This window comes from Narcine bancroftii, chromosome 3 (assembly GCF_036971445.1).
Source record: "Narcine bancroftii isolate sNarBan1 chromosome 3, sNarBan1.hap1, whole genome shotgun sequence".
NCBI classification, from domain to species: Eukaryota; Metazoa; Chordata; class Chondrichthyes; order Torpediniformes; family Narcinidae; genus Narcine; species Narcine bancroftii.
Genome location: NC_091471.1, coordinates 297525595 through 297553227, shown reverse-complemented (window position 1 = coordinate 297553227; position 27633 = coordinate 297525595). Strand labels below are relative to the sequence as shown.

Genomic DNA, 27633 nt, shown 5'->3' with positions numbered 1-27633 from the left:
CCTATGTAGACACAGGGAGAATTTGCAACCTCCTTACAGTCAGCAACAGATTTGAACGAGTCACTGACACTTTAATAATGTTGCACTAACCTCTTCACTAAAACTGTGCCGTCATCTCTTTCATCCCTCGTTTGCTTCTTCATTCTTAGATTGAAGATTCTAATAAATTTGAGATATTTTCATTACAGGATTGTAAAGAGCCCAGAGGTAAAATAAACCCTCAACTCACCCTGTCCTGCTCACCTATTGCTTAAGAGATGGCTCAATGTTCAACTTCTCCACTTTCAAACCCCTCACTGGTATGCCACTCCACAAGTCTCTTCCAATCCTATAAACCTTAGAGGTATCAGGTCTTTCTGGCCCCCTTACTATCTTCAAAATGTGATCAATTCAATGCAGCACGCTAAAGTACAGGAGAAACTCAGGTTACGAAGCATCTATAGGAAGTAAACAAGAAAACCTGCAGTAACTGTGTCTTCACTTGTCAAAACCTAAACTCTGGAATTGTCTCCTAAACAACTTTCCTTCTTTAACACATACCTCTTAGATCAAGCTATTGATCATCTCTAAAGATTAGCAGTTCTCTTTCCAATATTTTTATTGAGTTTCATATACACTCATACAGAGGTAATATCATATATCCATCAAAATAGCAAAAAGCAACCTATGAAAGAGAAAAAATATTTCAAGCAAAAACTATTCTAATAATCTAACCCCTCCCTTGTGAAGCTATGATTAAACATAAAATATTCCATTAATGCATGAGAGAAAGGACAAACCATAAAATAGGATCCAGTAATCTTATAAATTCTGAAAATAATCAAGGAAAGGGCCTCATGAATTTAAAAAGTTAAATTTCATTACATTAGAGCATCTAATTTTTAACCCAGAGTTAAGCATGACATCACATCAGATAACCACGGAGTATGTGGAGGAGGGACAGCATCCTTAAGTATAGCTCTTCTTGCAATAAGGATTGGTGGCTCTAAATGCTTTTTTGTGACCCTCTTACATAAAATAATGAACACCACAAAAATAGGAATTTCAATACAAATTTCCTGCACCCAAATTGGTTCCGTTTCTAATATGGAATTTAATTGAAATGCCCAATTTTAATGTTAGTCCTTACTTAACCCATTGCACTCTGTGTTCCTGTTTTCAGGGACTTCCAACAAGCGCTTATACTCAGTGTCCCTGTCTCCCGGGACTGTGTACTACTATTCGTACTGTAGTTTATCCAGAGTACATATAATGAAAGGTTAAAAATGGCCAGAGTTTAAGGGTTAAAAATTTCCCAAAGATGAAGCAGATTTGCATTACAGATGATATTTTTTTTCCTTCCTCCCGTCAATTAGGGGATATGCCTTAAATTGTTAAATCTACTCAAGTAACCCAGAGCAAAGATAAAGAATTATTTCTCACTATTAAGCTCATTGGTCTTGTACAAAAATCCAAAGAATGAAATGTTGATCGCACCTGATCAACTTAATCAGGCTCAATCATGATCAACCAATAATACTTTAAATATTTATAAACCAAGAATTATCTCCTTAATGATGACTGGTAAGTACGGGGCACCAATACCCGAGCCCAGGACTTCCACAGGGAACACAGCCATCAGAGAGCAGCAGCAATCATCAAGGATCCGCACCATCCAGGACACGCTCTATTCTTGCTGCTCTCATTAGGAAAGAGGTCATAGGTGCCACGACTCATTTCACTGGGTTCAGGAAAGTTGCTACCCTCCATCATCTCCTCAACAACAAACTCAGGACACTTTTTCAGGACACTTACTTTGCACTTTATTTATTATTGAACATTTATTTTCTGTATTGCATTTTGGTTGCAAAAGATCAGTCTTGTTCACATTTATCTATTTTGCATACCTATCTTTTTTTTTTTTGCACGACCAATAAGTAAAAATTCTGCTTGGCCCACAGGAAAAAGAATCTCAGGGTTGTATGTGATATCATGTAAGTACTCTGGCAATAAATCTGAACTTTGAATTTTAAATATGCCATTTTAAGATTCAAGCTTTGTTTATAATTTAAGTTGCTGCTGTGATCATTTTCCCAAATTTGTTCTTCTTACAAGCTGGATTAATTTAAAATTTATAAACCTGTTACAGAATTGTCAATGCAAATTTAATATTTTACATTTTCTAGATAATAGTGACAAAGAATGTATTAAAAGGGATTTTAAATCTATCTCCAAGGATTTAACAATGGTGCAGAAAAGACCTGCAAAAAAAAAAAGTGAACTTCTTATCACACTGAGATTGCTCATGTCCCTAAATTAGCAGGTAACAAAATCTAAAAGTGATACGTCTTTGAACCCTGGATTTAGCCTGATGTATGAAGAGTGTCACGGTCAGTTCTGGTGCCTCACAATTCCAGCATTTTGGGTTCAGTGCCTTTAGTAAGTTACTAGTTTGGAGAATTTTCAGCGGTTTGACCAACAAAACAAGATCAGCATTCTCTTCAATTGCCACTGCTTTTGTGGAATTTGCACGGTCACCTCGCAAGCCTCATCTGTGTGTATCCTCCCACATCCCAAAGACATACTGGTAGGTTAAATCACTTACTGAAAAGTGTCTCTAGTGCAGGGGGAAGGCAGATGAATTAAGGAGAGGGGGTGATGTTGGGCATGAGAGACAGAATAGGTTACAGGGAATGAGTAGGAAGATGGGCATACTCAGAGCTTGCATTGACTTGATGGATCAAATGTCCTCATTCTATGCTGTATAAGAAACGAGAAAAGATAATAAAGCTGGATGTATTTCATTAGTAATTCTCCAACATAATTTACTGTTACACATCAGAAAATGTGACAATGCCTCCAACAAGTTCTGAGAATTGAGAGCACATTACACCCAAGTCCCAAAAATTGTCAAGTCTTTTAGCAGTTTACAGAAGTCCCGTTAAGGCGAATGTAAATTCTCCAAGTCAACTGTTCTTTAATTTGACCAAACCGTCAGCATACTGAAACTCAGGGCCGGTTTCATATTCAAGCATGTCCAGTGCCACTTCACAACTTTCTTTCACCACACGTTCCTTGTCGTTCAGATATTTTTTTAGCACTTCCAAACATGATCCTTTGGCAATGGAGCCTAAAGCTTCTGCACACTCATGACGAACCATGGGATTTTCATCCGGTTTCTTTAATGCTTTTATAAGCAGAGGAATGCTGGCATCATGTTGCATCTGACCAAAAACAAAGCCAAGCTCATGCCGAAATAAGGCACTGCTGCAGTGTAAACCTGGACAGGAAAATTTGAGAAGTTAGATGCCACAGATTATATTTAGAAGATCCTATATCCAAGCACTAGTGTGTCTAAGTACGTCTTAAGAAACTGGGAAGGAGATGCAGGAGCCTGAAGACAAACACCAAGTGGCACAAAAGCAGCTTCCTCCCCTGCCATCAGATTTCTGAATGGACAATGAACCAGACAATACCTCACTTTCTCTTTTGCACCAATTTATTTATTTTTAATGCAATTTTTAATCAATATTTGCATCTGTAATCCTGCCACAAAACAAATTTTATGACATGTTCTTGAGAATTCTGATGGTCATCTAGCACTGTAAATAATAAACAGATTTTGTGCTTAATTAATGTATATCTTTTTAAACTGTGTGTAAACAGCAATTTTCTTGATGTCAAGAATGAGCAGGTTAGGCAAATTAAACAGAACCTTAAACTATGAAAATTGTAGCTGTATACCTTTCAAACTAAAATCCAGTGCCTTTAACAGTCGCTGTTTTGCCCAGTGCACTCACTTCTCCACCCACCAAAAAAAATTCAACACCAGTGATTAATTAAAATGGGCCTGTTTTTCATTAATTGCGGCGAGGTAGTAACACTAGATAGTTTAATCAACTCATTCACAAAGAAAGCTGCTCAATATAGACTTGAAATGTTTTATGTATCAGCTTGAATTCACCTTCTCTAACTGTAAAAGAAAAATTCCAATGATCAGCATGCCCTTGAACCTGTTCTGTCATTCAATGGCTAACCTTCAGCGTTTTCCATCTGATTCCCCATCTTTACCTCACATCCCTCGCCCAATCCACCAACTGATGAGACCAAGGCCCACTCTCAACATCTATCAAGTTTATTGTCATCTGATTGTACAAGTACAACCTGACGAAACCCACATTCCTTGGTGCAAAACAGACACACAACGAGACATAACTCACATACAGTCAACACATATGCAGGACAAATAAATAAATATTGCTTAATGAATATGAGAGTCTTGGATCGTTAGTATGAGCAGTTCCTTTAGTCATTCAGCATTCTCACTGCCCATGGGAAGTGAAGGTTTACTTTTCTTACCCCAGTCCAAAGTCAATGAACCAGACCTCACTCCCAATTCTTGACTCCACAGCAAGGGACCTTTCTGCCTCTCCTCTGGTAGTTCTTTGAGAATTCTATTTTGTATATTTGGATTTCCAGGTGTTTGATAAGGTGCTGCACAAGAGACTTCGCAATAAGATACAGATGAATGGAATTAGGGAAGTATATTAGCACAGATTGTGGATTGGTTAACTGACAGAAGGCAAAGTTGGGATAAATGGGTGTTTTTCTGATTGGCAGACAGTGGTAAGTTGGGGGGCTGCAGGGGTCGGTGCTGGGCCCACAGCTGTTCACCATTTACAATGATGATTTGGAAGAGGGAACATAGTGTAGTGGAGCCAAATTTGTGGATGATACTAAATTGAGTGGAAAAGCAAATTGTACAGAGGATATGGAGAGGCTGCAGAGGGATATAGTTAGGTTAGGTGAATGGACAAAGGTCTGGCAGATGGAGTACAATGTAGTAAATGTGAGGTCATCCACTTTGGTAGGAAAAATAGAAGAGCAGATTATTATGGTGAAAAGCTGCAGCATGCTGTCGTGCAGGACTTGGGAGTGCTTGTGCATGAATTGCAAAAAGTTAGGTTGTAGGTCTAACAGGTTATGATGAAGGCAAACTGAATGTTAGCCTTCATCGCTAGAGGAATTGAATTCAAGAGCAGGGAGGTCATTCTGCAACTGTACAAGGTACTGGTGAGGCTGCACCTGGAGGACTGTGTGCAGTTCTGCCCTCCATACTTGAGGAAGGATATACTGGCCTTGGAGGCAGTCCAGAGGAGGTTCACCAGGTTAATCCAGGAGATGCGGGGGTTGACCAATGAGAAGAGACTAAATAGTCAGGGATTATACTCACTCGAATTCACAAGAATGAGAGGAGATCTTATAGAAACATAAAATTATGAAAGGGGTAGATTAGAGGCAAGAAAATTGTTTTCACTAGTAGGTGAGACCAGAACTAGGGTACACAGCCTCAGGATTCAGGGGAATAGATTTAAGACAGAGATGAGGAAAAACTGTTTTTTTCCCCTCAGAGAGTAGTGAATCTGTGGAATTCTCTGCCCAGGGAAGCAGTTGAGGCTACTTCATTAAACATATTTATGGTTCAGTTAGGTAGATTTTTACATAAAAATGGAATTAAGAGATATGGGGAAAAGGCAGGTGGGTGGAGTTGAGTCAGTGATCAGATCAGCCATGATCTTATTGAATGACAGAGCAGGCTCAATGGGCCAGATGGCCTACACCTGCTCCTATTTCTTGTGTTTTCGTGATCAGTCTCTGAACCTGGGCTCTCACTAGTTTAAACTTGCCACTTGCTCCGTGAGGTAATCTGGTACATCTTGTCTACATCCACTCTTGGGTAAGTATATCTTTCTTTATTACATTGCAAATTCTGTTCCAATTGAATTCTATTCGAAGCAGAGTTCAATCCTATACAACAAATCATTGATCTGACAAGAGACAGGGATGTTTTCAATAAACAACTGAGTTCACACATTCCTATCTTTCCCCATAGTTTGGCAAATTAATGGTTTAATGCACACAAAAACATTGTGGGAAAGACCAGTAAACTTTGGCAAGGATCTCATGTCACCCCCAATGAAATTCACTGCCACAGAATGACTTTTGAAATGTATTTCTGTTGTAAAGATCTAAAATGAAAACAGTAATTTGCATCAGTGAATGATTGATAATGTTTGACAAAGTACCAAACAACAATGGGATGACAATCTATTTTATTTCTTCCCTGGAAGGGGCTGTGAGCTCTTAAATATCCTCAAGAAACCAGACAACCCCTAGTTTAAGATGTTATCCAACACCAACACCAAAGATTCCCCCTCCCCCAATTTAATGCACTGGAATGGCTACAAGACACAGGAGCAGAAAGTCTGCCCTGCCATTCCACCATGAGCTGATCCGTTTCCCCAAAGCCCACTGCCTGGCCTTCTCCCCATGACCTTTGATGCTCTGGCAACCGAGTTTATATGCTCTGATCTCCAAGATGCAAGCATGAAGGCTTATACTGATCAGTGAATAACAAACATTAATTTTTTTTCACAAACACAATAAAAGAACTGCAAAGAATCACATAAAAAAATAAATCATACCATCTCCTAAAGCCAGGACTGCTTCTTCACTTCCAATATTCCGAAGTGCAAACATTGCTCGGTATCTGTCAAATAGAGGCAAGGATTCATCCAGGAGAGTCTCCCTCAACTTTTTAATATCACTCTCTGAAGCTGGGGGAGCAGGATCAATTGAACAATATTGACTTCCACTCTGATCTTCGTTGTTCTGAAGCCATTCAATTCGTTTAACTGCTAGCTGGCATGTTTCAGCCACCTAAAAGAAAAGAAATTAATCTTTTAAAAGTATAGGAGAGCTGTGAACCATGAAAATTAAATTAAAACGACTCAGTTTCCTCAGCTTCCAATAGGATAACTCACATGAGCTTCAGCAGCACCATGACCATTGGATTATATTACTGTTAGGGCTGTCACTTCCTTCAGTCATAAAAAGGCCCTCAACGGTGATTTTTCTAAAGAAGTATATCATTTTAATTGAAATGATTGGACACTGGGAGATCCCTATCAATGATGCAGTCAAAGCAAAGGAGCTCAGTGAAGCAATCTCCCTTTCTGCATCCAGTCTTTCTGATGTGCAGAGGCCACAACCTGAGCAGCAGGCGCAGTTTTGATTATTGCATTCGAAAGAATAATTTCCTGAAACCTTCAATTTGGCTGTTATTTAGAAAAAAAAACATTATCAAAGAATGTTGCTAGGAACAAATCAATGAAGAGAACTTGGTAAAGTGTTTCCAGGTTCTTGAGACCTAATTTTTACCAGCTGATGTAAAGGGATTTGAATCTAAAGTAATTTGATGATTGTTCAGGACGTTGAAAACACTGCATTGGGCATAAACAACAGAAACACTCTAATTCAGAAGTCTCTGCTGCATTTTGAGAATGAGAATGCTAGCTTAAATAGCTTTTCCCTCACTAATCTCAGATCAATAGCATTGCCCAGTTGTCCTTGACACACATTTTCTGGCTGATCTCACTGAACCAAGCATAGATCAGGAACTGCATTTTATTGCAGTGTGCTCTTAGAAACTGGCTGGAGAAACACTTGAATTCTTTAAAAAAAGTCAGGATTCCACCAGGAACAAAAAGTTATAGCTGTCAGCTCAACTCCATGCTAATAAAACACAAGTAGCAGGATTATTGTTCAAATAGTTTGAAAACCAATGTACTAGGTAATGCAAAAACTAATAAATCAGTCCAATTACCAAACCCATTTCTCTGCAATTAACTCGTTAAGACCATTCCCACTCATTTGCCAATAATCCAATCTCCTTTCCTCAATCCAAACTGGAACAAACTAAAAAGGGCAGACAACACACTTCCACCCCACAAAAGAAGATGGTTCCCATCTTGTGACTGACCATACATGGACCTCTAGACCAACCATTCTCAACCTTTTTCAGCAATGGCCCCCTTAGGACTGCTCAAAGTTGACAAGGCCCCCTTCCTGTACTTCTCTCCTACTGACTACAGAAACAAAAGACCCCCCCTTAAATGGGCTTTGACTCCCAGAAGGTTCCCCCCCACCTTAAGAATGGCTGCTCTAATCAATGAGAGTGGTTTAAATAAATTCTGAAAATAATTATTGTCAAATTGAAGCCAGAAAATATACATCCCAGTAAAATTAAATGATAAGTCATGGTTCTAAATTAAACTAGAAACATGGTGACAGAGAGTATATAACCAGTAAAATATTTTATACAAACAGGGCCCATATTCTTAATGTCACTGAATCAGTATTGTATTTTATTTTAATTAAGGCAACAAAATAATCAACAAATCACTACTTTTGTATGAATATTTGAAAGACTACACATTTATCAAAAAAATCTATTTACCTGTTTAAAATTGTACTGTGTGTTTTAAATTACACCTTCCCAACTTTTTCAAGTAATGCAAGCAGGCATGCATAATCTATTGAAAATTAAATTGCAGGTCTGTACAAATCAATGAGGAGACCTACTTCTGTTACTGGATCACACGAATACTCTCTCAATATTTCAAGGACTTCTGGTTTTCCAATAGCTCCCAATGCCTCCCCTGAAATTAATTACAAAAAAAGTCCAAATAGAATTCTGTAAAATAAATCAATTGGTCTAGATGCTTGGAAACTGATTGCAGGACTGGTGAAAGGAAGTCCAGATAATGGATTTGAACACCTTCTTCTAGGCCAGATATCAACAACTGCTTCCATTCATGAATCACTGAGAACGATTCAAAAACTGAGATGACCAATGTTTTGCTAGTATCAAAACCAATGAAAAGCAGATCAAGATGTGTTATAAAATGCTGGCGATCATTTTCCTCGTTTTGGCTCAATAAATGTACACCAGCTCTCTGGTCATTTCCTTTTCCCTTCCCATGTCCATCAAGCACAGTGTCAAAAGCAAATTCAAGCTGCTGTAGCACTGAGAGTCAGCATTAAACCACAACCCCCCCCACACCCCCCCCCCCCCCCCGGCTGAACCAGAGTTATGCAAAGAAATCTGATGCTTGAAATTTACTTCAAATGCACAAATTAAACATTTACTTCAAAGAACATTCTGCTTGCCAGTTTAAAATAAATTGTTTTCCTACAGTTCTTTACAAAAACTCATGACCAATGTTGTGAAGCAACAGCCAAGGCAGAAATCAGTCTAAATTGCATTCAAAACACAAGCATGCTGGAGAAAATTAGGCCACACAGCATCTATAGCAGTGGATCTCCGCCTTTTCTTTCCACACACATACCACTTTAAGTAATCCCTATGCCATAGATGCTCTGTGATTGTGGTATGTGAGTGGAGAGAAAAACCTTCCCCTCCGCGCCCCCTTGCCCTCCCCCATCCGCCCCCCTCCCCCCCGCCCCCTCCCCCCTCCTCCCCCCACCTCCCCCCCGCCCCCTCCCCCCTCCTCCCCCACCTCCCCACCTCCCCACCCAACCCCCCTCCGCCCCCCCTCCCCCCTCCGCCCCCCCTCCCCCTCCGCCCCCCCTCCCCCCTCCGCCCCCCCTCCCCCCTCCGCCCCCCCTCCCCCCTCCGCCCCCCCTCCCCCCTCCGCCCCCCCTCCCCCCTCCGCCCCCCCCTCCCCCCTCCGCCCCCCCTCCCCCCTCCGCCCCCCCTCCCCCCTCCGCCCCCCCTCCCCCCTCCGCCCCCCCTCCCCCCTCCGCCCCCCCTCCCCCCTCCGCCCCCGCCCCCTCCGCCCCCCCCCTCCCCCCTCCCCCCCTCCTCCATCACACCCCCTTCATTCCCTCCTCCACGCCCCCTTCACCCCCTCCTCCTCCGCGCCCCCTTCGCCCCCCCCTCCTCCTCCGCGCCCCCTTCACCCCCCTCCTCTGCGCCCCCCTTCACCCCCCTCCTCCTCCGCGCCCCCTTCGCCCCCTCCTCCTCCGCACACCCTTCGCCCCCCTCCGCCACCTCCGCGCCCCCTTCGCCCCCCCTCCTCCTCCGCGCCCCCTTCGCCCCCCTACCTCCTCCGCGCCCCCTTCGCCCCCCCTCCTCCTCCGCGCCCCCTTCGCCCCCCCTCCTCCTCCGCGCCCCCTTAGCCCCCTTCCTCCTCCGCGCCCCCTTCGCCCCCCTCCTCCTCCGCGCCCCCTTCGCCCCCCTCCTCCTCCGCGCCCCCTTCGCCCCCCTCCTCCTCGCGCCCCCTTCGCCCCCTCCTCCTCCGCGCCCCCTTCGCCCCCTCCTCCTCCGTGCCCCCTTCGCCCCCTCCTCCTCCGCGCCCCCTTCGCCCCCTCCTCCTCCGCGCCCCCTCCTCCTCCGCGCCCCTTCTCCTCGCCCCCTTCGCCCCCTCCTCCTCCGCGCCCCCTTCCCCCCTCCTCCTCCGCGCCCCCTTCGCCCCTTCCTCCTCCGCGCCCCCTTCGCCCCCCTCCTCCTCCGCGCCCCCTTCGCCCCCCTCCTCCTCCGCGCCCCCTTCGCCCCCCCCTCCTCCGCGCCCCCTTCGCCCCCCCCTCCTCCGCGCCCCCCTTCGCCCCCCTCCTCCTCCGCGCCCCCTTCGCCCCCCTCCTTCTCCGCGCCCCCTTCGCCCCCTCCTCTGCGCCCCCTTCGCCCCCCTCCTCCTCCGCGCCCCCTTCGCCCCCTCCTCCTCCGCGCCCCCTTCGCCCCCCTCCTCCTCCGCGCCCCCTTCGCCCCCCTCCTCCTCCGCGCCCCCTTCGCCCCCCTCCTCCTCCGCGCCCCCTTCGCCCCCCTCCTCCTCCGCGCCCCCTTCGCCCCCCTCCTCCTCCGCGCCCCCTTCGCCCCCCTCCTCCTCCGCGCCCCCTTCGCCCCCCTCCTCCTCCGCGCCCCCTTCGCCCCCTCCTCCTCCGCGCCCCCTTCGCCCCCTCCTCCTCCGCGCCCCCTTCGCCCCCTCCTCCTCCGCGCCCCCTTCGCCCCCTCCTCCTCCGCGCCCCCTTCGCCCCCTCCTCCTCCGCGCCCCCTTTCGCCCCCTCCTCCTCCGCGCCCCCTTCGCCCCCTCTTCCTGCACGCCCCCTTCGCCCCCCTCCTCCGCGCCCCCTTCGCCCCTCCTCCTCCGCACCCCTTTCGCCCCCTCCTCCTCCGCGCCCCCTTTACCCCCCTCCTCCTCCGCGCCCCCTTTACCCCCCTCTTCCTGCGCGTCCCCTTCACCCCCCTCCTCCTCCGCGCCCCCTTCGCCCCCCTCTTCCTACGCATCCCCTTCGCCCCCCTCCTCCTCCGCGCCCCCTTCGCCCTCCTCCGCGCCCCCTTGCCCGTCCTCCGCGCCCCCTTCCCCTCCTCCTCCTCCGCGCCCAACTTCCCCCTCCTATGCACCCCCTTCCCCCTCCTCTCCGCGCCCCTACCCCCCAAGGCCCCCTTCCTCTCGCTCTCCTTCTTCGCACCCGCACCCCCCAAGGCTCTCCTCCTCTGCAGCCCCTCCCCCCCTCTTCCGCGTCCCCTTCCCCCTCCTCCTCCGCGCCCAACTTCCCTTCTATGCACCCCCTTCCCCTCGCCCTCCTCTCCGCACCCCCACCCCCCAAGGCCCTCCTCCTCTGCGCCCCCTTCCCCTCGCCCTCCTCTCCGCACCCCAACCCCCAAAGCCCTCCTCCTCTGCGCCCCCTTTCCCCACGCTCTCCTTCGTGCACCCACCTCCCATTCTCCCCGCCCCTTCTTTCTCCCCTCCCGCACCTCCTTTCTCCCCTCCCGCACCTCCTTTCTCCCCTCTTCCCCCCCCCCTCCCCCCTGTACAGCGGCCCTTCAGTCTCGGTCAGGGGTCCGAACCGACACATGGGCTCTCCCCATAAATGCGGCAATGACCCGCTGTCCTACTCCACCGATGCCGTGGTCTCCCGGCGGCCTACCCGCTTCGTGCCGGACCATGGGCTCCTGGTCGCGGTCCTGCAACACCCGCCGGAGTATAGGAACGGCTCGCTCGTCCTGCATCTGGCCCAGGCAGTAGGCCACCTCATGCTTCAGCAGCGCCGACTCATCCACGAACCCCTCCGCGATGCATTCTATGGCGAGCGGGCCACCCAGGCCGCGGAGAGTGAACAGGGCACGGAACCGCTCCTTCAGCGGCTTCGATGGGTCCACTAGGACCCTCCCGATTGCCCGCACTGCCTCGGCGTCCGCCATCTTCCTCGGCCAGTGCCACGTGACTCCCAGCATTCCCCCGTGCAGAGAGAGGTTGCAATGACAGTCTGGTCTTCCCTCCTCCAGTATTACTCCCGTACTTCTCCCTTTTCCCTCCCCTCCTCCACTATTACTTCTCATCTCCACTATTGCCCCCTGTCCCTCCCCATCTCCACTATTGCCCCCTGTCCCTCCCCATCTCCACTATTGCCCCCTGTCCCTCCCCTCCCTTCCTTCAGTGTTCCTCTTTGTTTCTCCCCTCCTCCAGTGTTACCCCCTTCTGTTCTTTCCCATCTCCAGTGTTACTGTCCCTTCCTCTGCAGCCCCTCCCCCCTCTTCCGCGTCCCCTTCCCCATCCTTCTCCGCGCCCAACTTCCCCCTCCTATGCACCCCTTCCCCTCGCTCTCCTCTCCGCACACCCACCCCCCAAGGCCCTCCTCCTCTGCGCCCCCACCCTCCAAGGCCCTCCTCCTCTGCGCCCCCTTCCCCTCGCTCTCCTTCGCACCCACACCCCCAAAGGCTCTCCTCCTCTGCGCCCCCTTTCCCCACCTCTCATTCTTCGTGCCCCATCTCATTCTCCCCTTCCTTCCGCCCGTCTTTCCTCCCCTCCCTCCTTCCTCCCCTCCCTCCTTCCTCCCCTCCATCCTCATCCCTCCCTCCCTCCTCTGTCCCTACCCTCCTCCAGTGTTATCCACCTCTGTCCCTACCCTCCTTTAGGGTTTCCCCCTTCCAGGGCCAGATTTAGGCCAACTGATGCTCTAAGAAACAGCTCAACAATGGTTCCCCCTCAATCCTTCCATTGTCTGATAATGTGCTGAATGTGAAATAATTGATTAAAAATTCAGTTTTCTTCCAAGCCAGACCCTACAACTATATTAAATATAACCTGTATATGTTTTTTTTTCCATTTATTGTGGGGACCTAAGCACTTATTTATTTTTCTTAATAGTTAATTGAGGCCTTCCTCAGTCTGTGTCCCTCCCCTTCTCTTCTCAAAATTATCCCCTCTGCCCCTCCCCTCCTTCAGTTATTTCTTCTGTTCCTTTCCCTCCTGATCTGCCCAGGTCCTCTCTCACACACACTCTTCTTTCCCCTCCCCTATCTGCTTCAATCTGTCACAGACACAAAATCCAACCTCCTGGGTCCCTTACCCTCTGATGCTCTCATCTGCCCACCATCCCTTCATCTGACTCCAACCATCAACTTCCTTTCCTGTTGTATTCCATTATCTGAAGTACTTGTTGTCTCAACTTTTATCACTTATAGCTCCACCCCTCTTATCATAACTGAATGACACCTTTTGTCTGTTGGTCTGGACTTCTCCCCCTCCATTTTCTCCCTTTCTCTGCCAGATGTATCCTCCTTTTTGCTTATACCTGGAAGCAGGGCTCAGGCCTGAAACATTGGTAATACACCTTTAGCTCCTATGGACACTTCAAGACCAGCTCAGTTTCTCCAGCATTTATTGTGTTTTTCTATAATCCCAGTATCTGCAGACTTCTGTGTTTCACTCCTTTTTCCACCTTTCCCTCATACACCTGTCTCAATTTGCCCATCAACTGCTGCCTTACCTCTATTTTATTGGGTACCTCACCTTTATACTCTATACTGATTTGAGGGCTCAACTCAAAGTATCGACCATGCCAATGCCTCCATAGTTGATGCTTGACCTGCTGAATTCATCTAGTGCCTCAATTTGTTTTGTTTTGCATTGAACAGATTAAGCTGTTGTAATAGAGGAAAAGCTTCAGGAGAATGTAAAAAACAATGGATACAGAACTAAATTAACTGGTGTTCGCTTGCTGAGCCAGATGGCAGCCTCCAATGCTGTGGGAAAATGTGAAATGATTTTACAAAGAAAATGAATGCCAGGATTTTAATATGCATAAATTGCAATTTTATATAGCTATTATTATCCATTGTGAGAGATTTGATTTTCCTAAATCAGGTGTTTTTTTTCTTCTTCGATGTAAAAGTTACACTCAGGTGTGGCATAGGCAAACTACTATTTATCTTGATTGTAGAAATTAGAAGGCAGTAGCAATTTAATGTTTTACAACTGCCAGTTATGTCTAGACATGAATCAGAACTCGAATCCAATTCCACTCTCTTCTCACATTTGCATTTATTTCAAACTGAATATTTTAAAATACTGTATTATCAAATTTTATGCAGATATATTTAACCAAACAATTGCAGAATATCATTCATACATAACAAATGCAACAAGCTTTCCATGGAATAATGAGGCAAGTGGAGTTTTATTGTAAAGGCATAACACAATATCAAGACTTCCCTATTCAAAAAATGTGTTGAAAAAAATTTTCAAGTACTAAAAATTATACAACTAAAGGATAACTATGTTTCCTGCAAACCCATAGACTAAATGGACAATACCTCACAAATTTCTTCTGCTTTACTGTCAACTGTTCTATCAGACACTGTTCGGTTAACAAAATTTCTTTCTGCCCAAGAACACTCAGCCATTCACTGTTACACCCATCTTTGTGCTTCTCACAGACATTGTGAAGAAAACAACAGCAGTGATTATCACTGGAATTAGTTCAAGGCTGCAGTCATTCCTTTTGAGAAGACACTGCCAAAGTGCTTTGAACCATCCAAATGGCTTAACCCGTAGTTAAATGCAAGCTGATGCAGTGTCAGTGTTTCAGTTTCTGAATATGGCATTAGCAGCCACTCCTGCAGTGGATATGAAGAGCTGCCAATTAGGAGGTGTTTCACTGGAGTGCCTATAATGTTTTCTGTACAGTCAGGGAACAGTTTTCTTTCAGTTGCCATTCTCCACAAGTCAGAATTCTTCAGGATGGTTGTATCAAGAGAATTACCAGAAAATTCAGTGCTGATATCCCAGAATTTTCTAGTGTCGTCCACTATACCTTGTAGCACAACTGAATGAGGAGGGGTGATGATGGGTATGTGGCAGCTGTTAATTGCACCAACACATTGGGGAAATTCCACTTGCTACTAAATGTTTGAGCCATGCTTTCAAATTCTTCATGAGAAGGCAGACTCAGATATGAAGATTTAAGAGACACAATGCCATGGCATACCTTCCTCTCTCATTTACACACAGGTGAACGGCCTATTCCAAACAATTGTTCTGTGTTCCACATTAGTAGTGAGTCACTAAAATACCACTGTAACTCTCTTTTCCGGGGTAGTGCTGGACGCAAGTGAGTGTTGAACGTGTGTTACGCACATGAAACAATGTTCCTTGAGACATTCAAAAATTCTCTAGCCAATCATTTGGCTGAAATTTCTTCAAAGCAACATGTTCCCACCAATCTGAGCTTCTGGGCTCACACCAGATCCTTGTTGGATAGTTAGAGCTACTACCTCCATGTGCCATCACCATCTTCAAACAAAGAGGAAAATCTTTATGTATCCTACTTAAACATTCAGAAATACTACAGGATTTAATAACATGCTTTTTTCAAGAGATAATACAAAGGGACTTGGTATTGGTTTCTTTCTGCCTTGAGATGTGGTATCATAGCATGCAAAAGGAAATCTTGGCAATAATTGGATTCAAAGGAAGGGATGTTGAACACTTCATTTCATGCACCCAGTACCATGACTTCTGTGACACAAATTGTGCAGCAACTATTTCCAGGAATTCTCCATGTTTCCTGACAATACTTTCCAGAGAAATAAAAATATCTGAATTACATCCAGTTTAGAAAGAACAGCTCCACTGAACCAAGACCTATTTAATGATAAAATCAGTATACACAGAATTAATTTAACCTATAATTCTAAATGGGAGTAGCAAGTTAATCTGCACCACAGTTTTAAAATAAAACTAAATGTTGCAGCCTCAGTACACAAATGAAAGCATGCTCGAAAATGTAAGCAACAAAAGGATAGCGCACAGGAAACTGCATACGCTGGAGTCTGGAGCAACAATCTGCTGGAGGAACTCAGTGGGGGCAAAAGAACTGCTGGTGTTTTGGGTCAGAACCCTTTATGAAGACTGAGCAAGCCGAGAAGAGATAGCTAACACAATGTGGTTAGGGTGGGAAGATTGGTCAGGGGACAGGGATACCATTTTGTCATGACAATCACAGACATGAAGTTTTAAAACACATATGGTTATTTAGCCCATTGGAACACTGATATCATAAGACAATAAAAACTGTTGTTAGTACACAAAACACTGAATCTGAATCAAAACAAAATAGAGATTAGGTCAATACACCTATTTTTTGAAATATTTTTCTTTTTTATCCAAAAGTACCACAGCTTCTATTTTCTTCAGTTTCCAGTCAGGGATTCTTACTAGAATGTCTTATTAACAAAGGATTCCTTACTAAGAATCTCCAAGAGGGTCCTTACCTGAAATATTAACTGCATTTTTCTCCATGGATGCTGCCAGAACTGCTGAGTCCCTTTAGCTTCTCATGGTTTGCACAAGGTTTCTGATAGTTCCCCACAGAATTACAGCCCAACTTGTCAATGCCAACCAAGCTAATCACATTTGCCTGTATTTTGCCCATATTCATCCAAACCTTTCCTATCCACCTGCATCTTCTACTTCCTTTGGAATTCAATTCCATATACCCACAGCCTCCATGAGACAAACGTGCCCCTCTGGTCTTTTCTGTAACTTTCCCCACTCATTTTAAATCTTTTTTTAAAAAATCTAATCAGATTACAACTATCAATCCTAGTCCGAGTGAAGGAATATTTTGGAACGTAGACATGCATTTGTTTTTTTTTTGGCAGGCAGTGGGGGAGATTTGGACTGATCTTTAGAGAGCGAAGCAAAGAATGAGCTTTGCCAACAGGGTTACCATCCATTCTGACCCTGTGGATGTGAGTGGGTGACAATGAAATTGGGATGATGTCCCGTAGTGCCCTAATCCTGCAGGAACAACACGCATCTCAAGGGATGTGGGCACGGATCTTGGGGGTGTCGGATCATTGGAGGGCGGAGGAATAGAAAGGATCCTGGGGTGACAGAGCATTAGATGTGGAAGGGGAGAGCAGCTTAGATTTCAGGGGTGATGGGAGGGGTGGGGGTCAGGAAACAGCATAGATACTGCTGGTAGGGGGGCTGGGAGAATAGATCCTATGGGTGATGGATTGGCGGCGGGGGAGAAAGCACAGATTAGGCAGGTAATGCCACAATTCCTGGGTGGGGGCGGGGCACAGAACCCGAAGAGAATGTATCCTGGGGAAAGGCTTGGATCCCTGGGGAAGATGTGTTCTTCTGGGAGATTGTAAGGCTCGGATCCAGGGGTTGGACCCCCAGGGGAATGTAACCCGGCGGGAAGGCTCGGATTCCGGGGTTTGGACTCCAGGGAAATGTATCCCAGGGGGAAGGCTCAGATCCCGGGGTTTGGACTCCAGGAGAATGTATCCCGGGGAAGGCTCGATCCCGGGGTTTGGACCCCCCAGGGGAATGTATCCCGGGGGGGGGGGGAGGCTCGGATCCCGGGGTTTGTACCTGAGGGGATTGTATCCCGGGGGGGGGCAGGCTCGGATCCCGGGGTTTGAACCCCAGGGGAATGTATCCGGGGGGGGGGCTCGGACCCGGGTAAAGCCTTGGATCCTTAGGGGTTGAGTTGAACCTTGGGGGAAAGGATCCCGGGCTCGGATCGGCGTTCGGACCCTCACCAGCCCCGGACCCTCGCCATCGGCGCGGCGTTTCATCAGTAACAGGAACCCTCCTGTTCAGAGCCACGACGGAGAGCACCATTCTCTCCACCATCTTCCAGGCCGCTGTCTGAACCCGGAAGTGCCCGCGACCACCCCACCGGGACCCGAGCCCGTGCAAACGACCGTCTCCATGAGCGATGCCTGGCCTCTCGCCCATCGGGTTGGGGCTTTGGGCGTTCGGTGCGAAGGCCTGTCCCGGCCGGGTGGTGGATGGAACCCGCTAACACACTGACTCCCAGCCTTCGATCGCCGCCGCCTCACGACGATGCCATGGTGACGACGCGCTTCCGTCGTCAATTTGAATCTCTGTGACGTCACAAAGGTAACGGTCGGGCGGCTGGAATCTGCGCCGGAAGGAGGTGCCGCCATGTTGTGCTGAGGCGGCCGGAGCTCGTCTGGGTATCACCAGGTCCGTGTTGGAATCAGCCGAGGAAATGGGGGACCGGGTCCCGGTTGAAGGACGGGCGCGGGGTCCGGCGACATGGTCGTGGGGGGGGGGGGGAGGGGAGGGGAGGGGCCGGTCGCGGGGAGTTCGGCGGGTACGCGGGCGATAGGCCTGGGGGGGGGGGGGGGGGGGGGGGGGGTGGAAGGGCCGGGGCGCGTTTACCTGGGGGGGGGGGGGGTGGTTGGAGGGGCCGGGCTGGGTGTTTGTGAAGCTGGAGACTTTCCTATCCAGACTATCTGAGTTTGGTCCCCAGTGCCAGAGTTCTGCTGGGGTACAGAGTCCTGCTTGTATTCAGTCTGGTAGGTTATGGTGTCAGGGGAATATTAATTCCAATGTTGTATGGTACTAATGGGTATCTGATGCCAAGGGGGTGGTGTGTGTCTGTGATGGGTATCTGGTGCTAGGGAAGGCGTAGTTAGCAGGGAGTTACTCAGTATCAATTCCTGCTACTGGGAGTGGCTGTTAAAATGGAAAAGTGGTGTCTCATGGCTGTGTTTGGTGCAAGGGTGTATCTGGTTCTGGTGGTTACTCTGTGAGAGGAGTGTAAAGGCCAAGAGGTTGCCGGATCCTTGCAGGTAACTGGTGGCAGGGGAGTACCAAGTCCTGACAGGTACCTATTGTTATGATGTTCCTAGTTGGTACTTGTTCCAATGCATTTCTTGGTCTCAGCAGGTAACTGGAGCTAGGTAGGCTTACTCTGAATTCCTGGGCATTTGTCCTTCCCTTAGAGGACAACGCCTCCATTCTAGTCCAGTTTATAGTTTTAGATCTGTCTTTCAGCTGTAGGAATTTGCTTTCAATGACCGTGTAACCTCTCCAAACAAAAATGTATTGTTCAGTCTTTCTGCATTGTCACTACTTGTCAACAGGCTGCAGGTTATCATTGAACCCACACAATATTTAATGTGCTGGCATGTCTGTTCACAATCACACCAATGCCACTTTAGGCATATTAATGACCCACCAATGGTATTTGGGGTATGAGATCTGTTCATTTCATGTTTTTTTGTTTTGAGTGTGAATCATTGGTCAGGCTTGTTCATAAAATTTAAAAAAATTTAGACTGGTGCTATAAATGGGGAGCTAAAGCAGAATTGCTGGAATCACTCAGTAAGCTGGAGAAATAGAATGAATTAACTTTCTGTATCAAACACGCTCTGACAGGTGACCTGAAACATTCACAATTGTTTGTTTCCACGGGGCTGATTTTCTGCTCCCCTTTCATTGTATCTCCTAAGTGTCACAACATTTTGATTCCTTTTTATTTGCGTGCGGTGTAATTTAAAAAAATAATTCCTCTGATCCAGCCATTCTCAATGGAAGCCACAGCACACTGAAAGAAGACTGAAATCATAAATGTTTTTTATGTAGTCAGTAGGAGAGAAGTTCAGAAGAAGCCAACTAGACTGCTTCACAGGGAAGGGGGCCCATAAACTTTGAGCAGAGTTCTAAGGGGGCTGTAGTCAATAAAAGGTTGGGAATGGCTGGTCTAATTTGATAAAGGCAGATCATGTAGTATCTGAAAAGAGCAGAATGCTAAAGTTTAGGATTTAGATCACAACATGAAGCACATCTCCATGTAACACACTAGATTTCTGTATAAACCAATGTAAATAGAAAATTATACTTGTGGGAAATAATTGGTGACAGAACTATTGACAACAATTATTCTTGAATTGAGCTGTGAAATTGATGAGGGTAATTTGCCCCCAAAACACTCCCACAGGTTTTTGTTTTGCAAACCGTTTATCTTTTCTATGCTTTGGTTTGGATTCTTCACCTATTATCATAATGTGTGTGCAGTATGTAAGGTAAAACATCATGAGATGGGAATGTGTAAGGAGTTATCCTGTGCAGGGCTGTAACAAGATGTGAATGCATCCTTGTACTTACAAGATAAGAGAGACATTGATGGATTGAGAGGCAGGAAGCTAGCAGGGAAAGGATAGCAACAGTTTTAGTCATTGGACAAGTAATGATATGATGATGTTCTAAGCACGTATCCAAGGGTATAAAAAAATCACCATTTTGCTGATAACGGCAGAATGCATTCTCCGACTAACATTGTTAGTTGCAAGTGTTACAATCCGGTAATAAAGAACAAAGAACCCTGATTTCGACTCAGTCTGGTGTTTGTCTCACTCATTCATGAACAAAGCAGACCTAACAAGTACAATGATAATGGACTTTATTACTGGCAATCTCTTGGCTAGACATGGAGAAAAGTGAAGGGTGTTGGTGCTTTGGGAATCATGGGCCACATCTTTGTCATGTATTTCATATTGTATAACTTTCTGAATAAATAATCCAATTTGTATTTTAATACAATAAAGACCCTGGTATCCAACATGTACATGGATTTCCAGTTGCTTGAGACTGCATGTTCGTTCTATGAATGGAGAACTAACAGAGAGGCAGTATCTGGGTTTTTTTTGCCTGATGCTTGAATTCTAGCTAACAGTCATCCCACTGGAGCTAAAACCACTTTTTTGATTGCAATATTGTTTGAGCAAATTCATGTTTCTCATCTCCAAAAGCAGACCATGCCTCCTAGTTCTTTTATTCTAGGTAAGATGAAATGGATCTCTGTAAGCGCTCATCATAAACTGTGGTAGCCTGTTACCTGTGCTGTTTACTGTTCTAAGATCTGCGGTTCTGTCATTTCACCTTATTGGGAGTATACAGGCCTGATTTGCATACAATTTTTTTTAAAAATAAAGATGGTACACACAATTCCTCAACAAAATCTGTTATGTCAGTTCAGTACCTGATTTTGTTCTAATTCTGTTCAACTATCTTTAAGAATATCAGTACTCTGTACTCATTGTACTTGTTAACCAAAGTTGCTGAAGGAAAGGCCATCTAATTCAGTATCTACTTCTGCTTATTAAATTATGGTGGAATTGGTTAACATAGCAATCAATATCTAATGGTTACCTTGTAATGTGAAGGAATGCGCCATAATCCCCAATTCCTGTCGTTCAATGTGATGTGCATCACTTGCTGTAATTGCCACATTTGTTGTTTTGCAAAATAGTTACTAATCAGTTGGTTTGAATGTTAACCTGCAGGCATACCTTATCTCACTGATCCTGCTTGTTCAGACAGTTGTTGTTCCCAAGGTGTGATTAGTTTTTTAGAATTAAGGTAGTTTTGTCTACCGTTCACCAGAACAACTTCTGGTTCTCCCAATTACGTGCATTCTCTTTTACAGAATTGTTGCATTGTTGTTGATGGAACCATGAATACTGCCATATGTATTATCCAAATATTTTGTCTACATGAGAATTGGAAGTTATTTTCATTTCCTTTCTCGGACCACTGCTAATTGAATAAGGTTATTTCATAAGGAAAAAGAACCTAGCTATAAATTTGAATTGGCAAAGAACATGTGTTTGGAGCAATGTTTTCAGTCATGTTTCATTTACTTAATCTTTTAAGAACTTTTTAAGGGAAGATGAAGCAGAATATTGAGACTTAATAGAGAATGGCAAGTTAATTTAGTGGTTATTGCCACACTGTTGAAGTGATCTTGATTGGAATATGGCGCATTCTTTAAGGAGTTTGTATGTTCTCTTTGTATCTGTGTGGATTTCTTCTCATCCTCCAAAAATGTGTGGGATTTGTAGGTCAATTAGTATATTTAGGCGGCATGGGCTCGTGGGCCAGAAGGTCCGTATGTCTAAATTTATATTTAAAAGAACATGGCATAATGCTATCTGAAGACCATTCAAAACATACGAGAGCTGCAACCATATGCAAATGATGGTTGGAGAGCAGTCATTATTTAGACTGAGTCTTTAAACAGAGGGGTTTAAAATGTCTAAGTGTACAAGTTTGAAGACCCTAAAGTGTATAAGAAGGACTTTTTTTTAATCCAGAGTCATTAATTTACAAAAATTCATGAAAAATAATTTCTACAATACTGGTCAGACAGGATGGAGATGCACTGGTGCACTTTGTGGGAAAGGATAGCATTGTTGGAGAACAGTGGATTTAAATGGGCCTTGGCCATAATTTATAAGGCTACGGATATAGCCATCGGAATGGGTATTTACCTCCTGCAAACCTGTTACATTTCCATAATTCCTTTGTGGCAACTTTCGATTTGGGATTTCCAAATGTTTGAGGTTGTGAATTCTTGTAGAATTTTTGATGCTTTTTTTTATCTGATCAAATTTGGCAGTTAGTTCAAGCACTGATGTCCCCCAAGATGGTTATGAAGTGAATTTATCTGCTTATAATTTGCCCTCCCTCAAATTATTGCCTGTGTATGTGTAATAAATGTCTCTCACATTTGCCCATCAACTTCCCTTTGATTCTTTTGGATACTAGTCTAACTAAAGTATAACTTGTCTGAGATGTGGGAGGAAAATGCAATACCCAGAGGAAGTCTGCATGGTTATTGATTTAAAAACTTAATGTAGATAATCCCAAGATCAGGTTCACATTTGGGTCTCTGTAACAGTAAAACAGTGCAGCTGTACCACCCAAAACATGTAGACAAATGTTTATATTTGTTTTAGAAATAACTTTCCTTTCCTGATTTCAGATCTGCCATCTTGATAAAACTTACCGTCATTTATCTCCATTAACTATGGATCAAGACTATGAAAGGCGCCTTTTAAGACAGATTAATGTTCAGAATGAAAACATGGTACCTTGTGTAAGTATCATCTTTTAATTTGGATTTCATCTATTTCACATTCGTTTTGATTATTTTTTTGTGTGATCTCCCACATTGGGTGGCTTAAAAATGCTATCTAGTTGAAAATCAGACAAACTATGATTATCCCGTCTTTTGTTATAAATCTTCAATTATTCTTTTAAACAAAATTATTGAATTAGAGTGATTTATGATATCCTAAGCTCATCAATCTGTTTAATTTGGCAAATTACCTTCCTTAAATGTATGCTCACAATCAAAGGGGGGGGGGGGAAAGAGGCGGCAGCAGTCAGGGCGATGATGATCGGGAGGGGTGGTGATGGTTGTCATAGGTCACAAAAGAACTGTGGATGTTTATAGGTTACAACAGTATATGGAAAGGGTGCAGAGTTGGGCAGAGAAGTGACAGATGGAGTTCTATCTGGAAGAGTGAATTGATACGCTTGGGAAGATCCAACTTGAAGGCAAAATACAAGGTTAATGGCAGAATTTAAAATGTGGAGCAACAGAGGGATCTTGAGGTTCAAGTTCATAGTTTTCTCAAAGTTGCTGGGCAAATTGATAGGGTAGTTGAGAAGCCCCATGCTAGCCTTCATTAGTTACAGGAATGAGTTCAAGAGCTGTGAGGTAATATTACAACTCTTTAATACTCTGGTTAATTCATATTTTGAGAATTGTGTTCTGTTCCGGTTGCAACATTACAGGAAGGATGTGGAAGCTTTGAGGGTGCAGAGGTGATTTACTAGGATGCTGTCTGAATTGGAGAACATGTCATGAAAAGCAAGCTAGGGATTTTGTCTTTGGTGGGTCAGGGGATGGAGGCCACTCGAGAGGTCTAAAAGATTGAGAGGCATGGATGAAGTGGACAGCCAGCACCTTGGTGATATCATAAATGGGCTTTTTATAGGGTGGTGGTAGAGGCTGAGACAGTAGGGAAAATTATCAGGTACATGGATCTAAGAAAAATGGAATGTTATGGACTGTGTTGGAGGGAAGGGATAGAGTCATGAAGTAGGTTTAGGTCAGCATAATTTTGAAGGCTAAAGAGGAATAGGTGCCACAAGACTCTCACCACCAGTTTCAGGAACAGCTGCTACCCTAACATCAGACTCCACAACAAACGTAATGAGGGACTCATTAAAGGACTCTTAATTGTGCATTTTATTGATTTTTTAAAAAATTCTCTCTGTATTGCAGTTGGCTTGTTTACATTCGCTATCTGTTTAGTTCTTGTTTGCAAGTGTAAGTTGTGCACAGATTTTTTTTTGTTTTGCACTACCCATAAGTGGTAATTCTGCCACACCTGCAGGAAAAAGAATCTCGATTGTAAGTGATGTCATGTATGTGCTCTGTGACAACAAAGTTGAAATGTGTTTTATAATGTTTTGCATCTCTGAAGGTGGGGAATTCAAGTGGATGGAACCTGAGTAACAGGGCAGTATTTCAAGGAATGGAAGAGAATTATCTCCCTCAATCAATGTTATGGCAGCAATTACCATTTTCACTAGGTACCTTTGAAGGTTAGGTACCTTTGAAAGCAATAAGAACTTGCCTGAATAAAGCATTAGATTAGCCAAGTACCCAGCACTATTGGACACTACCGATAATTAGTAAATTTGCCTAACTACCCAATGAAACATGCATTCTGTATATGGGACCAATTCCAGATATTGGGATTCTTTGTGCATCAAACCTTGTGTGACATAGCTGTGTCAAGCTGCTTGGTTTAGTTTGTTAAACTAGAGCATTATCTGTCAATGGCATTGAAGGACTGTGGCATCAAATTCCTTGGGCACTGTCAAATGATAAGCATGCATTTGAAGTGCGAAAATTTAATGACTGATGAGTTTGCCATGTACAATGTACTGAAATTCTTGCTGCAGCCAAGCAACTATAATAGTATACATTATATGTTACCACAATATGGCAAAACACAGATAATAAATATGAAAGGATAGATAGGTAAAGATTCACAGTTATAGTTAGTGCAAGGAGAAAAAGTAGTGTTTCAATAGAGCAAATAGACCTTTTGATGAAGGTCTCAGGCCTGAAATGTCATTTATAGCTTTATCTCCAGTGGATGCTGAGACACCAGCTGAGTTCCTGCAGCATTTGTGTTTTAACTGATGAAGCAGAGTGGACCCGTTAACATTGCCGTAGCTGTTAATAGCAGCATTCAAATAATTTGTAAAGAATGAATCGGAAAAAGCTGTTGTCATTGAAACATGATTGAAGCGATTACATAAAAAGTTGCTGTAAGCTACCTTTCTGCAGTAATCTACAACACAAGGAGTGATGTAATTAGATTTTATGTAATCCACTCTGATTTAAAGTATATGGGATATTTTCATTTAATAAATATTTTCTATGTTGCCAATGAGCATGCACCAAAAATAGAACAAATTGCTTTAAATGATGAAAATTTGGAAAGAGTCGAAGTTCAAAGCCACAGGATGCATTAATAATAAAATGCTGACCTGAGGGTTAGGTTCTTTAGTATCCGAGGACTGGAATACAAGGAAGCAAAATGTAGTATGGTCATAGTTAGAGAACTCAACACACTTGTGTCATTGTTTAGACAGCTTGTATTCATCTAGAGTATCGTGGATTTATAAGCAAAATTTGTATGATCTTTTGTACATTTAAATGCTCCAAAACTGACAGGGTAGAAAGAAAGAATAAACTTTTTTTGGCATCTAGGATTAGAAGAAATAGTCTTGCTTTCAAGAGAAAAGACAGGATACACTTCAAAACTTGTGCAAGAAAAAACAAAGCACTGGAAGAGCTCAGAAGGTCAGTCAGCATCTGTGGAGGGAAAGGCATGGTCCATGTTTTGGATCATGATCCTGCATTAGGACTTTCACGCTTATTATCTTTTTTAAATAGTGGAATATTGGAAATTTGGTTAGGAGAAAAAGGGAGTTGTACAAGATAAAGACCAGGAAGCTGAGAAGTTGAAGGAGGACTACAAGGAGTGTAGAAGGAATCTTAAGAAAGAAATTAGAAAGGCCAAAAAAAGGCATGAAGAGGCTTTGGCTGACAGAGTAAAAATAAATCCAAAGGGTTTCTATAAGTACATTAAAAGTAAAAGATTAGTGAGAGATAAAATTGGACCCCTTGTAGATAGCGAGGGTAGGCTGAGTGAGAAGTCTGAGGAAATGGGGGAAATTTTGAATGATTTCTTTGCCTCGGTATTCACTAGGGAAAAAAATGTTGAACCAGTTGAAGTAAAGAAAAATAGTGGGGAGGTCATGAAGCATATAAGGATAACCGAGGAGGTAGTGATGGCTGTGTTAAAAAAGATAAAGGTGGATAAATCTCCCGGACCGGACAAAATATTCCCTAGGACACTCAGGGAGGCTAGTGGACAGTTAGTGGGGCCATTAACAGAGATATTTAGGATGTCACTGGCCACGGGGGTGGTGCCAAAGGATTGGAGGGTGGCGCATGTGGTTCCTCTGTTTAAGAAAGGGTCCAAATGCAAACCTGGGAATTATAGGCCTGTAAGTCTGACGTCTGTGGTGGGCAAGTTGATGGAAAGTGTTCTGAGGGGTGCTATTTACAAATTTTTGGAGGTACAGGGATTGATAGGGAGTAATCAGCATGGTTTTGTCAGGGGTAGATCATGCTTGACAAACCTGATTGAGTTCTTCGAGGGGGTTACAAAAAAGGTTGATGAAGGGAAAGCTGTGGATGTTGTCTATTTGGACTTTAGTAAAGCTTTTGACAAAGTTCCCCACAGGAGGTTAGGAAAAAAGGTGGAGGCATTAGGTATAAATAAAGAGGTAGTGAAATGGATTCAGCAGTGGTTGGATGGGAGGTGTCAGAGAGTAGTGGTAGAAAATTGTTTGTCCAATTGGAGGCCGGTGACTAGTGGAGTTCCTCAGGGTTTGGTCCTGGGTCCACTATTATTTGTTATATATATTAATGATCTAGATGTAGGGGTGGAGAATTGGATAAGCAAGTTTGCGGATGACACAAAGATTGGTGGTGTTGTGGACAGTGAGGTAGATTACTGTAGATTAAAAGGTGATTTAGGAAGACTGGAGGTGTGGGCTGAGAAATGGCTGATGGAATTTAATACAGATAAATGTGAGGTGCTACATTTTGGAAAGGGAAATTTAAATAGGTCATATACATTGAATGGTAGACAATTGAGCAACAAAGGGATTTAGGAGTTATGGTAAATAGTACCCTCAAGGCTGATACTCAGGTAGATGGTGTGGTGAAGAAGGCATTTGGAATGTTAGCCTTCATAAATCGGAGTATTGAATTCAAGAGTAGGGAGATTATGATGAAATTGTACAAGGCATTGGTGAGGCCAAATTTGGAGTACTGTGTACAGTTTTGGTCACCAAATTATAGGAAAGATATAAACAAAATAGAAAGAGTGCAGAGAAGGTTCATGAGAATGTTGACAGGATTTCAGGGTCTGAGTAACAGGGAAAGGTTGTGCAGACTGGAGCTTTTTTCTCTGGAGCGTAGAAGATTGAGGGGGGGGCTTGATAGAGGTGTTTAAGATTTTAAAAGGGACAGACAGAGTAAATGTGGATAGGCTTTTTCAATTAAGAAAGGGGGAGATTCAAACTAGAGGACATGGTTTAAGATTGAAGGGGGAAAATTATAAGGGGAACATGAGGGGAAATTTGTTTACGCAGAGGGTGGTGGGGATGTGGAATGAGCTTCCGGCAGACGTGGTCGAGGCGGGATCATTGGTTACATTTAAGGAAAGAATGGATCGTTACATGGATAGGAGGGGACTAGAGGGGTATGGACCAGGTGCTGGTCAGTGGGACTAGGAGGGTGGGGATTTGCTACGGCATGGACTAGTAGGGCCGAACTGGCCTGTTCTGTGCTGTA

General features: G+C 44.6%; 3 protein-coding genes across 7 annotated transcripts in view; 1 reads left to right on the top strand and 2 right to left on the bottom strand.

The window, feature by feature from the left end:
• Nucleotides 1-1777: 1777 nt before the first annotated feature.
• On the bottom strand, nucleotides 1778-11997 carry dohh (deoxyhypusine hydroxylase/monooxygenase). The gene is made up of 4 exons (XM_069928648.1): nucleotides 11710-11997; nucleotides 8404-8480; nucleotides 6465-6699; nucleotides 1778-3259 (listed from the first exon to the last, which is right to left on the bottom strand). The coding sequence occupies exons 1-4, from the start codon at nucleotides 11981-11983 to the stop codon at nucleotides 2946-2948; spliced, it is 900 nt and encodes a 299-aa protein (XP_069784749.1). The 5' UTR covers nucleotides 11984-11997; the 3' UTR covers nucleotides 1778-2945.
• A 2225-nt stretch (nucleotides 11998-14222) lies between these two features.
• On the bottom strand, nucleotides 14223-17975 carry LOC138758965 (uncharacterized). Its single transcript, XM_069928649.1, has 2 exons — nucleotides 16337-17975; nucleotides 14223-15356 (listed from the first exon to the last, which is right to left on the bottom strand). The coding sequence occupies exon 1, from the start codon at nucleotides 17817-17819 to the stop codon at nucleotides 17112-17114; it is 708 nt and encodes a 235-aa protein (XP_069784750.1). The 5' UTR covers nucleotides 17820-17975; the 3' UTR covers nucleotides 14223-15356; nucleotides 16337-17111.
• fzr1a (fizzy/cell division cycle 20 related 1a) overlaps nucleotides 17971-27633 on the top strand; it is a 33925-nt gene continuing 24262 nt past the window's right edge. For 2 of the 5 annotated variants that reach the window (XM_069928647.1, XM_069928644.1), the window contains exons 1-2: nucleotides 17972-18071; nucleotides 22660-22773. In XM_069928647.1, coding sequence (XP_069784748.1) covers nucleotides 22705-22773 — 69 coding nt within the window. In that variant the 5' untranslated portion in view covers nucleotides 17972-18071; nucleotides 22660-22704. Of the gene's footprint in view, nucleotides 18072-18384; nucleotides 18407-22659; nucleotides 22774-23179; nucleotides 23401-27633 lie in introns of those variants that run through there. The other 3 variants (XR_011354549.1, XM_069928645.1, XM_069928646.1) reach the window with 3 other exon arrangements.